At 39.9% G+C, this 13,655-nt stretch overlaps 1 protein-coding gene across 10 annotated transcripts in view; it reads right to left on the minus strand.

The window, feature by feature from the left end:
* cadm1a (cell adhesion molecule 1a) overlaps positions 1-13,655 on the minus strand; it is a 394,713-nt gene that overhangs the window by 80,118 nt on the left and 300,940 nt on the right. For all 10 annotated transcript variants that reach the window (XM_037120290.1, XM_037120284.1, XM_037120283.1 and 7 more), the window contains 2 exons: positions 5,299-5,451; positions 3,347-3,484 (listed from right to left, as the gene is read on the minus strand). In XM_037120290.1, the coding sequence (XP_036976185.1) occupies positions 3,347-3,484; positions 5,299-5,451 (291 nt within the window). The remainder of the gene's footprint in view (positions 1-3,346; positions 3,485-5,298; positions 5,452-13,655) is intronic.

The raw sequence follows: 13,655 nt of genomic DNA on the forward strand, positions 1-13,655 counted from the left end.
CTTGATACAGGCATCATTGTGCTCTTGACACTGAAGCAGGGAAAATCATTTTAACAAATGAAATGGCTTAAAGGCCATTCAAAAATACCCAGCTGTCTTCTCAGCCATCTGACAGCAGGGAATCAGGATTCTAACTATGTTTTTTAAATGTGCATATGCAACACGTTCTCACCCACAACTCATTAAAGGTTGATCAGTGGCCTTTAGCCTCAAACTGTCACGCTCAACCTATTCATCTCATTGCAGTTTTGCAAGTGAAAGGCTATATGCAACCTCTGGTTAAACTTTATAAATACAGGCTCCCTAGTCAAGTTATCAACGATAAGTCATACAGAACTTCCTTTGAATAAACCTCCCAAACACCCCCTGACTTGGCAGTGACGACGGTCTGGCACATGTGCATGAGGAAAAAAGTCAGATGGTTAAATTATGTATATGAAAGTCCTGGCACCAAATATTAGGAACCATTATAACAGTCTGGTGTCCAGAGTATATGTGTATAGATTCGGTTGTAGATTAAAGTTTAAAATAAGCAGTTTTCACTTTAGATACATGCACTTTGCTACCTGGCATTTGTCTCCAACATTTAGTGGAATGAAATTGCTGACTTCAGGAGCTTGCCAGTACTGGTCAGCACAAACACAACACTGTGAAACAGCAATGTTACGTGATGTTAACAACTCGTTGTAGGCCACTCCCCGACCTCTTCACAGCAGAACTTGCTTGAGCTGACCACTAAGGCTGTAACGTACAGTGCAGAGGTGAGGCTGCTCAGGGCCTTTAACACAGCTTCTGATTAGGACCTTTGTTTCAAAGTCTTTACAAAGCTTTCCGTCTTGGCTCTGAGGTGGAGCTGCCTGGCAGGAGGCCTGTTCACCCCGAGCTGTGCTCAGACTTCTGAAGCTCCTCTACATTTGATGAAGGCATGAAAGTTGTCATCATGCCAACAGGCCCTGGCCACCACTGCACATCCACATTGCTTTAATGGAAACTATTCAAAGTCACAGCAGAGGTCCATTTAAAAAGCAACAGTATTGATGTAAGCACTCAATATGGTGAGGAAGCTGAGGGAGAAAAAAACTGGACCTAAAAATGGTTCATTTATAAACATGGCACAGGGACTGTAAAGATGCATATGAGCATGCAAAAGTTACCTAAGAGAAGAATGTGCACATGCACACGAAGTGATTTTTGGAGAGAAAATGGAAAAAGCTACATGATTGATGAAGTAGTGAAAAAACCTTTCACACAGATGTGTTTCAATTTTTTTTTTTTTTTGGTCCACCACCATCCCCGCCCCCCTCTTTGGAGGTCAACTTCATCTTTATTCAAGCATAGGTATACAACAAAATGAAAAAAAAAAACCCACTCACCCTAATGCAAACAAAACAAAACAAAGCAAAATGAGAGAAACAACAGCAAATAATCAAAAAAAGTTTAACTAACTGGGTCGGACAGACAGACAGACAGACAGACAGACAGACAGACAGACAGACAGACAGACAGACAGACAAGGAGGAGTTTTTTTCATTCTGTGGCAAATCTCCAAATAATTCATGATGACCTTTTGCCTAAAACAAGTCTTTTTCTGTTGGTTTGTTCAATGTACCGTGGATGAAATGACAAGTGGACTATGTCATTTGGTGCACGCTAAAATTGCCTTCACCTGCAGCAGCTTTTCAGATTTTTCCCTCTGTGAATGAACACCACTGATTAGGTAGAATGGACTATGAGAAAAGATGCTCAGCAAGGGCTTCAAGCTCCAGTGTCCTCTGATGCTTACCACTGTGGCCCTGTGTGGTTTGGAGATGACTTAGACATATCTAACCGATCTAAGTGATTTCATCCATTACTCTAACTGCAAACAGGGCTGTCCACCAGGCCAACAATAGTGTTCTATTTTCAGCTATCTTTAAATGTAGTCATTGTCCTAAGATTAAAAGTCTGTGTTGATTCAAGTCGTTCTAGAGACTAACTTGTCTCTTCTTATCTTTTTAGTGTTTTTTAGTCAATGAAAACTTAGACCCTGATCATTTTTGCCTTGTTTTGGTCCATGATAGATGAGCTGTCACAGACACTGAAAACATTTTAGTCACATTTGTTCTGGTTAAGATGATGTATTTTAAATGATGATAAGCTAGATACTTCCAGGTTCAGAATCATTTATGATCACTTTGTCCATACTTTGACCACAGGACGAAGGGAATAAATCTTAAAAATAGCAGGAGTTTTAAAAGAGAGGTTATGCAAGTTTGACAAGTTTTAAACATCTGTATGATGTTAATTAGCCCAGGCAGAGAGACAATTTGACGGTGGTGAGGGAAACGTAGAGGTCCGAGCCAGACCGTTTTCACTCTGAGCAGTGCCCTCTAGTGGTTTCATTGCTTAACCTTAATGCAAATGTGACACATGGACATATGTGGACTGTAAAAACAGGCCGTTAGAATCCACTTTGACATACATTGACACCAGAAGACGATTAAAGAAGGAACCTTTTGCCAAATAGATTTGGTCATCCCTCTCCACCCACCCTGAGGTCAGTAATGTTTGGGCACGGCCCCCTTTTGGGAATGACCAAATTGCCTATTGACTTGTATCATTCCAACAGTGCAGTCCCCAAATGAAGGGAGCAACATGAGGGAAACAAGATCAATGAAAACCTCACAGAAGTTGATTTTCCAAAAAAAAAAAAAAATGAAAATGTGGTGCATGACAGGCGTTCTACTGTGAAGCCAGGCATGACCCAGACAGGCAGGAGGAGAGGTTAATGTTGTTTTATTGTCTTTTTTAACATGTTTTTTTTTTCTCCAGATGATTAATCTCATCAATGTCAAAGTAAATCATTCTTTTAGGCTTGGAGCTCCGACTTCTCCACCTTAATTAAGCAACTTATTTATTTCCTTAACACAGTCCTCAATTGGGGAGTTAACACGTGACTAATATTTTGGGTTCATGGTGACATTTAAGGAGAAAATTGGATTAAAGTGAGCATACAGAAAAGAGTTTGTGGGTAGGATCAACAGTCAGGATATTCCACAGTATTGTGTGCATGTTTTTTTTCCCTTGTGTTTTGTTTCATGTGGAATATGCGAGGGGAACAGTGGGTGCCTGCAGGAGGAGTTTTCTTCCCTCTTAGAGGTGACACATGCTGGCCCCTTTTCTCTGGTTCGTGGAACACAGTGTGTTTGTGTCACACTGAGGTATTCGTTGTACAGATAACCAATCAAAAATACAGGCAGACGAGTGAACTCTGATCTGCGCACTACATAAGTGCCTTATTATGGCGAGAGAGGAAATGCCTTGACTGATGATTGCGATTTTCTCTTTGTGTGCGGGGCCGACCTACCTGGAAGCTCTTTATCTCCCTTCATCCATCTGATGGTGGCGGCAGGCTTACTGCTCATGGCAGTGCAGGTCATCTCTGTCTCGTTGCCCTCGCTCAGCACCTCATCCCGGGCCTCAATGATGGGGTTACCAGGAGGGACTATGACAGGAGACAAAACAAAACTCTGTAAACATTCGTGAAATATGGCACTTTACACTTTACATGAGGAGAGGACTATAGAGTTCACATAGAAGAGAGGGTTTTTAAGTGCACCACACCTACGTTTGGAATAAGCATAACATGCATATATTTCAGGAATAATCCTTATAATCCAGGGCAGTATAATGACTATGATGCTACTTTGCTTCATGAATGAACAGAAATAAACACAGATGAACAAACAAAATCTTAAAAGACAAAAAAATACATATGGCATAATTGATATAAAATATGGTGATATATACTTTAATTTTAAATTAAATAATGTGTAAGAAATGTCTTATTTGTTAGTAAGAATGACAGACAAATCAATTTAGTTTGATTACAAAAATCTACACAATTTCTTATCTAAACGTTAAAGGCGCAGTGTGTAAGAATAGGCCACCTGTCAAATACATACCCAAAACAAAGAGGGTGGAGCATATCACCAGGGTAACCACTACGTAGTTAGCTCAGTTAGCCGTGCAGCTAGTGGTTTGAACTGGGAGCTCAGGGAGTTTTAGTGTTTCCACCACTAGCAGAGGTACTTTATAATGGATAATGATGAGCATAGACATCATGATGTCAAAACTGCTATTTACTCACATCCTGTTGACATTTTTTCATGTATTCAACGTATATTCTTACATTTAGCCCTTTAACTTTCAAATGTCTTTGCCCTCCACAGTTCAAAAATTGTATGCCCCTAACAGAATATTCAAAACAGCACAATATATGTAAACTCTATGGCTGCTAGAAGAAAGAAATTCAACAGGATGAATGAATAGCTATTAGCTGATGTTCCAGTAATATGTTTAAAATTTTGGATATTGCCGTACATTCACGAGTCTGATCATTTCTTGAGGCATTTCTTCCTAACTAATAGTGAGATTTAAAAGAACATAAAGACCAAAATTACTGTGTTTTGTAATTGCCTCCTCAGGCTTTGGGTTTGAATCTTTCATGAATATATGAAGGGGACAAATTCAAGCTAAATCAGGGTGCCGCTGCGCTTCAACAACCTTTTCCTGCGAAGCAAAGTTGATGACAGTTGACCTTAAAGTCATTCAGAATGTGGCTGAAAAAAAAAAAAAAAAAAAAAAAAAGCTTTCATCATCTAATGGTGCACTCTGAGCTGAGTTTTCCTGCAAAAACAATGTAACCTGATTGGCACTTGTCTGAGGTGTCATGTAGGACATAATTCAAACACACAAACAAGAAATGCAGTCTTACAAAACTACTGAGCTGTAATTAGGTTTTATCCTATATCCTCTTTCAGTGAGCAAATCAAGACGATGCGATCATTTTGTGAAACTCAGTGTGCTTAATTAAATTGAGCACCATTTTGAGTATCGTATGTGACTTCACAAACACTGATGCCAAATCAAGACTGAATAAAAAATCATGTTAATATCTTGATATGAATTTTGCTGAGACATCATCAGCTCTAATTCGCACTTCTTAAACCACATATACATGAGTCTGTATGCTTAGTTTAATGAATGTGTCTTATAGCGTGAAATATGACCAATTTGGCCTCCCATTCTTGCAGCCTGAACACTATATATTAGCTTATAACAAGAATGAATGAGCAAACATGATTTTCCTGTTTTACTGTTGCTGTCACAGTCTCTTGCAGTTTATATGATGAGCTCTCAGTCCTGTTGTTCCACATGTGAATGCATATTGCATTCAGTCTAAATTACGATTAAGAGCCTGCCACTAATAAAGTCAACATTGAGTGTTTGTGTGTGTGCGTGTGTTTGCTGTTGTACTTAGCACGGTGATGTCAGCGTAGGCTTCCTGTGGGGGGTCCGTGTAGAGCTGACAAACATATCGACCCTCGTCTGACAGCGAGACATTAGACAGCGACACCCGCAGCTCATTCTCTGAGAAGTTCACCAGCTGAAATCGAGCGTCTTTCAGTGCTGAAGGAGGAAAACAAACAATATTTTTATAATTATTTATTATCATGTTTAGACAGGAGTTCATGACAATCACATGCATAGTAGAATAACAATGGAGAATCAACTACAGCAATTAATCCAAACATACAATACTTTAAACTATTAATTCACAGTGACTCCGTAAGTAGACTAACTTTAGTCATCCAAACATTAGTGGACATCATATATCAACATCTTCTGTCAAATCCTTTGCTGTGAATGAATAGCAATCCTGCTTGCTTTGGAAATAGGTGTGGTTGTGTGAAAATACATCATTCATAGATTTCTATAGGTTTTAAAGAAGATATATTATGCAAATTTTCAGCTTCATAATTTCTATTTGACTACCTTTAGAGTAGGCTTACATGCTTAAGTGCTCAAAAAACACACCGGTTTTCTTATACCCCCCAGTGCTGCGGCACTGCACTCCCCCTCTGTCTGAAACACTGCGTTTTAGCGCTTGTATCTTTAAAGCTGCACATCCTGAATATCAGGTCTGCTCTGATTGGCCAGCTTGCACATGTCTGAGCCAAAACTGCTAGCAACAACAACAAAACATCTATGCTGAATTAATACTTAGGTGCCAAATTAACTGCTAGGCATACATTATGCAAATGTTGGACGTGGTGATGTCACAAAGTCACAGAATTAAAGGCGGGACTTCCGATGAGGCATTTCAGGAGTTCTGTTTTTTGTGGGAGAGATGAGCTTCTTACGTGAAGTCATGAATCTTTTTCTATATTGTACCTGTACAAGAACCTATATAAAACCCAGAGGGAAAGAACAAAATGTATATTAGCTTTCCTTCAAGTACAAAGATGCTGCTAGCCTTGTTTGGCCTGAGGTGCATCACGACTCCATGCGTGCTTCAAAGAACATTCCAGACAGAAAAAAAAAAAAAAAAAAAAACTCAATCTAATTAGTCAACAACCAATCGCAGAGTGAGGTGATGTAACTCCTTGTGCAGCACTGGAAAGAAAAGGGGAGAAAATCAAAGCACAAGGTGCAATTTACGCTTTGATAACTCCTCTTCAGATCTGTGTGGTGCACAGATGAAGAACATGCTAACAACGTATTAACAGAGGTCATCGGCTGTCCTTTAGACGTCCTACACAGGGACTGACGACAAATCCACAAACCCTGTCTCCTCCTCATCCGTACCCACTCTCATCTTGCCTTACCTTGTTTGCCCACCTACCTAAGCACACTCTATCAGCTGTAATGTAGAATGACAGCATGTGGTTAAGATGAAAGCCTACCCGTCTCCATCCCCCTTTGATATGCTGATAAATTCTCCTCTGATTGACAGCAACTCCAGGCTCTTTGCACTCTGCACTCTCTTACTATAGATCTGTGTACTCATCCTGCAGCTCTGCTCCTTTCCTAAAGCTTAAAGCATTAAAAATGGAAACTTCTGACACTGACCAAGCCAAAACAGACATGACGAGATTGAAAGGCTACCAGGGTCTAATGAGCTTTACGGATGATGAACCGAAGGACCAATGCTGGCCATACAGTATTTGCCTCTGTGTCAGATAGACACAGAGTGATTGAAATAGAAGGGAAAAGAGATAGAGAGTGAGAGAGAGAGAGGGGGGGCGGGGGGAGAAAACGTGAGCGAGAAGCAGGAATACTAATCACCACAACTGATTTTGTGCATCATTAAACAAGAACATCAGACACACCTTGAGTGAAAAAATAAGGCTGACTGGAGATTAAGCTTTTTTGTTACCACATTAAGAAAAGAGGAAAAAAAAAATTGCATCTACAATTCAATCTCCAATTACATGTATGCTTTGTTTGGCCAGATAGAAAAAAAATAATAAATAACACGTTCATCATACCACTGGGTGCTCTGTACATGACATAAAGCACATCTGCCACCTTCCCACTCTACTCTGTCTTTGATTATCCTGCCAGAGAGGTCTGCTCACAATTCAAAACAAAACAGAAAATACCTGAGAAGTACAAACGCACCAGAGGAAGTTGGAACGAAGCAATCTGAAATAAATGCAGCATACAAGGGGATTATTTTTCATCCAAATGCTCATTTCTTCCCTACACAGATTCCTCATATTTGCCCAAAAAAAAAACCCCATAAATGGTTGGTTTCCATTAGTGCAGCTATTAGTTTCTTTTATCTAAGCACAATGGAGCCCTTATTGTGGCACATGAATAATATGCCTCTAATTAGTGTAGCTCATTCAAAAGCCTTGTTAGCCCTCATTAAAATGAGAGGTCAGACACTAATCCTAATGATTTAATTGAATTAAATGTTCCAGATTCAAACATACCGATGCTGCGGTACACAGAGTCACCGAGGAAAGTGTACAACCTGTTTACAGACGCTGCTCTGGTGGGATAAATACTGTACGATGGAGACACATGGAGGTGTAGAAGAGCTGGTAAATGGCATCTGATGCTTGAAAGGTTGTACCAGCGGTGTAAGTATCTCAGTTCAAGGTAGATAGTGGATATATTGGGAACTCTGTTTGAGGGAAAGGTTTGAAAACTACAACTTTTCCATCAAGGCTGCAGCTTGTCAATCACCTTTTGACTCTAGTTTTACCTCAGGTGGTGTTTGTTTTGTCTCTGTACATCCAATAAAGATGCCTTTCTGTTTCAACAATGTCAGTTTTTTTTTTTTATTATTTTTTTTTTATTGATTTCTAGTTTCTAGTTTGCCTGGTTTGTAAATATCTTCCTAGTTGCTATGGTAAGTCAGCAGTTCGGGGAAGATTTTGGGACACAAGCACTTTATGTAGCTATTCACATTTGGATTTAAACAACGGGAAAAAAGGGGCAATGTGTAGGAATTTAAGTTGGATCAGTCAAAGGTTTAGTCATACTAGCACTGCTCATGGTCCCTAAGCTCCCATCCAAACTGCTAGCTGCACTGCACTGCACTTGCTAATTGCAGCTACAGTAAGCAGCAGTTAGCAGTAACTCTTTTGTCTCGAGCTGGAATATGACACGTGGAATATCTTACATATTTCACTGTCAGTCATTTGTTCAGAAATGGATGACATAGCTGTCCCATTCTCCTCATTTTCTAAATAAAGCAGCTTTGGTTGATTGGTTGATCTTATCAACACACACTGTCATAGTTTTTAATGGATGTAGTTTGGTATCAGGTGTGCAACGTAAGACAATGATGGACAACCTTCCATAATCCTGGCTACAGATCTCCGATCGTTTGGCTGTTTCTATCAGCCGATGAAAACATTTGTCAATCATCACAACAGCTAACTTGCTGACCAAATTGGAGATGTGGGTCATTTTCAGAGCTCCTGAGCCAGAATGCAAATATTTAATCAGACAATAACGCCCACGGTCAAATGGATCCTGGATCGGCAACTAAATTCGGCAAGGAATTAATCACTTGTTACTTTTCCAGTGGCGTAACCTTCCTTTAACTTTGGTGGAAATTTGTTGCCACATTTGTGAAATATCTTGCTCTTTCAAACAAACAGGACAGCACTAACAAACAAACAAATGACACTTTGTACTGTGGGGGACCAGTAACAGAACATCCATCAATATTTGAGTGAAATATTTGGTGTGTCAACAATTTCACAAAATCCTTGCCAATCAGATATAATCCATTTCTCAAAAGCATTTCTCAGAGATCTCATAATCCTCTTATGCATCACTTCTAAATAAGGCATTGTGGTATAAGCATGAGCTGAATAATAAATACTTTCTAATACACATTGAAAGGAGGCACTGAGGCACAGTGGCAAGGACACAGTTTCTCGAGCTTAAGGTTTGGGACAATAATATTCTAGGCTTAGAGATACAAGGACAGATGATGGAAGAACAACCTGATCCACGCAGCAGGGTTGGACACAGTGGTTTATTTCAGAGGAAAAATAAAATGGCAGTCCGGGCAAAGAGAAGGTGAACTGGACAACACCGCAGACAGTTCTTTTATTGGTGCATCAGAGCACACTAGAATACATATTTCACTCCTTTTTGTGGACAAAAAGAGAAACTGACCTTTAGCTTCGTGCTCTTTCGCCCTGTTCTCTTTCTCTTGTTCTATCATATCAGAGAGCAGAAGGACATCAAAGATGTCTGACAAAGGTAATTGATAGTCCAGTCTTTAGAAGATAAATCTGTCCAAACTCTGAAAGGCTGCAAATAATCTGATCTGTCAAGTTTTTTTACAGCTGATGGTGATGAAGTTAATTTAAAAGCAGTGAGAGACAGTACAGAGCTGTGCTGACGTGCAGCCAAAGAGACTTTGTGTGGAGTTTTTCTCAATCTTTTCAAGTTAGAGTGCAGCTTCACTGGTCCTGCTGATTACTGCTGATATACAGAATGGCAGGTTTTGCTGGGAGAACTCCACACATCAATGTTTACAGTAATGTTTGAGGGGGTCAAGCACACACACGTCTTCAAGATCGGTTGTGGCTGTTGACCAAAGTTGAACTTTGTTATTTGCCACCGGAGGTGAAATGGGAGGTGCATGCTGATTTTGCATATGTGTGTTATGGCTGTCACGTTATTTTCTGATTATGGAGTGATAATAAGTGTGACTGACAGGACAAAATACTCCCTGGTGATTTGGTTAACTCAAGCTTCGTATTTGCTTATTAGAGGAATACATTAGAGGATACATTTTTTTTTCATAGTTTGAGGCCTGTGGATATTTTACAGTGCAGACACTCAACAAAGTTTAGCATTTCAGGTGGTACGGAGGGGAAAATATTTACTGCGACCAATAAATCAGCCAGTGCACTTAAGTATCATATTATTGTATTAACTGAGCATAACCCATAATGTTTGCATTAGGCCCTGTAGTCCAGGAATCGTGTCTCTTCTCATATTACCAGATAAGTAGCACTTTTCAACCCGAGCTGGACCAAGTGCTTTCTAAAACCTCTCGCTCACCCACACACACACGCACTCACACACGGCAGCGCTGACCTGCTCATCAGGGACAATTTGAGTTGTAGTGTCTTACTCAAGGACACTTCAACATGTAGACAGGAGGCACTAGGAATCATGATGTCTCACAGAACTAATTGGCACGACCGAAAGAGGTCACTTTTTAGTAAAAAGGAAGTAAACAGAAGTCGTTTTGAGTGTTTGACTAAACGACAGATGGCACTGAGGACTTGTGAGTTGTTTCTGGGGATTCAGGAGGACATTCAGATGAGCTGACTTTGATTAACTACAACCTGTACATGTGAGGGCAGAGATGTTTGTCTGATCTCAAGAGTAAATTGTCTCAACAAATTCAACCCTGTCAACATTTTCTTCCTTACTTCCTCAGCTTACATTTACATTTACATTTAGGGCATTTAGAAGATGCTTTTGTACGAAGTGACTTACAGTAATTCACACATCAGTTATGACAAGACGCGGTCACCTTGAGCCCAGTTGACCTTTCTGAAAACCACAGGTACGTCTAAGGTTGACATTCGGATCAAACATGGACATATAACGTTCACATAAAATGCTTATTAGACACCTTTCACACCAGCAGGTGAAGAGGATGGTTGCGGTATCATTACAAGACAACTAGACTGCCAGACTGCCGACTGCAGTACTGCTCACACCACTGGTTATTTTTAAGTGCACTTTGGGATATTTTCAGCCTTTTTTTGTTTTTTGTTTTTTTGGTGTCCCAAACTGGGTCGTTTCAGCAGTAGTCAGACCATCACCATCAATGATTTTGCTGACCAAAACATGCATCTTAAGCCAAACCATGATTTTTTTTCTCGTGATTTTTTGCGCATAAACCGAACCAGAGCATAAGCATTGTGACAAGAGAGAATTCAACCTAAACAAACATGAAGTTACAACAGAATGAAACACTGAGTTTTTGCCGGTGGAGTTATCATTAAAAAAGCTAAATTAAGGCTGGTTATGCATCTCAAGCCATGATCACACCATCAAAATGCAGCTGACAGTGGAGGTAAAATGAGAGCGAATGGGTCTTGCGGTAAAAATTTAGACCAATACATCCTCTAATGACTCTTTCTCCCCCTTTTCACCTTTACTGACGGCATGATTTTTAATTCATCTTGCTTTTCTTATCCCTCTCTCGATTCATCTCCAGTCTTTCTCCGCATTTCATTTGAATAGTTTTTTTTTTTTTTTTCTTTCTTCTGCAGCTCCAGCCGAGGATGACTCCCATCCAGAGAGAGCAAGAGATGATGAGTGCGCCTCGCCTAAGTGGCTGCAATCAATTGTGATTAGTGGCTGCCGCTACTTTTTGAGAGGAGCACATCAAAGTTTTATTATTGGGTGTCAGAGAGGGTGAGATGGGGTGGGGCGAGGATAATTACATTCTTATAACCAACCTCCTCTCCACTCTAGGTGAGGTCCAGGCTTCTAAATCGCAATAGTGTTGTGTGTACCTGGAGTATCGGAGCGTTTAGCATTGTTTCAGCATTTATTAGGACTTATCTCTCTCTGGTCCATCGTATCACTGTGAAAGAATTGCCTGCTGTCATGTTCCTTTTAGCATTTTTTTTTAAATATTCTGTATTGTTGCAGTTTCAGAATCCACCAAAAGTCTCTCCGTGATGTTTTCGATCACATTACCTTTTGATTTAATATGTTTGCCATCTATCAAAGATACCTCTGCTCTTTGAACAACTTTTTCACTAAAACGTTCTCTCAAGTTTAATGCTGATATTCCCCAGTGTATGTTTGAATCATTCCCATTTATTATTTACATATCTTTATTCACATAATATTTGTTTTCGATGCATCCAATCATTATTTGCTGCAACTGTCGACTTTGCCCGAGGGGATTTTATCTCAGTCAATCTCATCTTCATTTACAAACTTTTACTATGCTTTGCTTGATTAGAAATTTTCTTTCAAATAACCTCTCCAGCAAAATATAACTCAATAAGCTTGGTCTCGACAGATTCACCTCGTGATTTCTTTCGACTGTCTGTCAAGGGAAGTGCAGTTGTGGAAGTGTTTTCATTTCCTATTCTTGTGAGTAGTAATCTCTCAAATAAAAGCTCCATTCAACTTTATTTATGATATCCCATTCCAACATACAGGCCAACATCAGGCTCTGGAAATGACCCGGCCTCAGTCAGTTAGTCCAACTATGATCGGATTTTTAAGATGCATGTATACAACTTAGTCTGACTAAAATCGGACCGGATCGGAATTCTCATAGTCGGATTAATACATCTAGATTATTCGATTAATAGTCGCATTACTCCCGCATGTATACGTTCCACTGGCTCAGATCAGATTTTGCATTCTGCGCAGGCTCAAGACTTTTTTCCTGGGGCCATGAGCCGGAAGTAGAAGGACGGCAGCGGCGGCAGCGGCGGCTTTCCTCCGAAATAACCACAAGCAAGAGTGCCATTGTGCATCTAGTTTGTGTAATTATCATGTACACCATATATGAAATGTACAAAGATGTAGCTTGTCCTCGCTCTTCGTACGGCATCTTTCTTGAATGCCGAGGCAGAGTTTGTTGTTGCTGGTGACGTAAAAAGGTCAGCCGGAGGTGGTTCTATTACCACTAGTTGAAATGGGTACAGCGCCACCTATCGTACTGGGGTATGACATGCTTCGGCCAGTAATTCAATTTTCTCACCAGCATGTATACTTTGACAATTGCGGTTGCCTGATTGAGTAGCATAGTCAAACTATGGCTGTAATCTGACTGAGCTATGCATGTAAACGCATGTAGAGTGCCTTCAACAGCACTGAACTCTAAACCACGGATTAAAAGAATAAATAAAGGACGTGAAAGTAAAATGACTCTTAATTAGTCATAGTAAAATAAAAGTCATAAATAAAGTCATAAATAACTCCCCAAGAAAAATATACAAAATCTACAAATAAAGAAAAAAAAAACTTCGTACAAAACGCATAAACTAAATCCTAAATCTCACTAAACCCAACTCATCAAATACTGATGATTTGGGTTGATGGCTAGCCCAACCTACCAATCCAAGGCATCAGTATTTAATGACCTGAAACCCACAGTGTCAGTATTGAACTGTGTCAGTTTTTATCCTCTTTTGGTTTTAGATACTAGTTTTCAGCAAAAAAGCTCAGATAAACCAAGTGCTCAATATCTGCCGAACATCCATCAGCACATCATTGAAGTAAACAACTAACTGTCTAAGAAAAGTCAAATTCTTGCAGCCAAACAGCTCGATGTTTTTCTCAGGAGTCGGTGATGACCAAACCGC

This window comes from Acanthopagrus latus, chromosome 13 (assembly GCF_904848185.1).
Source record: "Acanthopagrus latus isolate v.2019 chromosome 13, fAcaLat1.1, whole genome shotgun sequence".
Lineage (NCBI taxonomy): Eukaryota > Metazoa > Chordata > Actinopteri > Spariformes > Sparidae > Acanthopagrus > Acanthopagrus latus.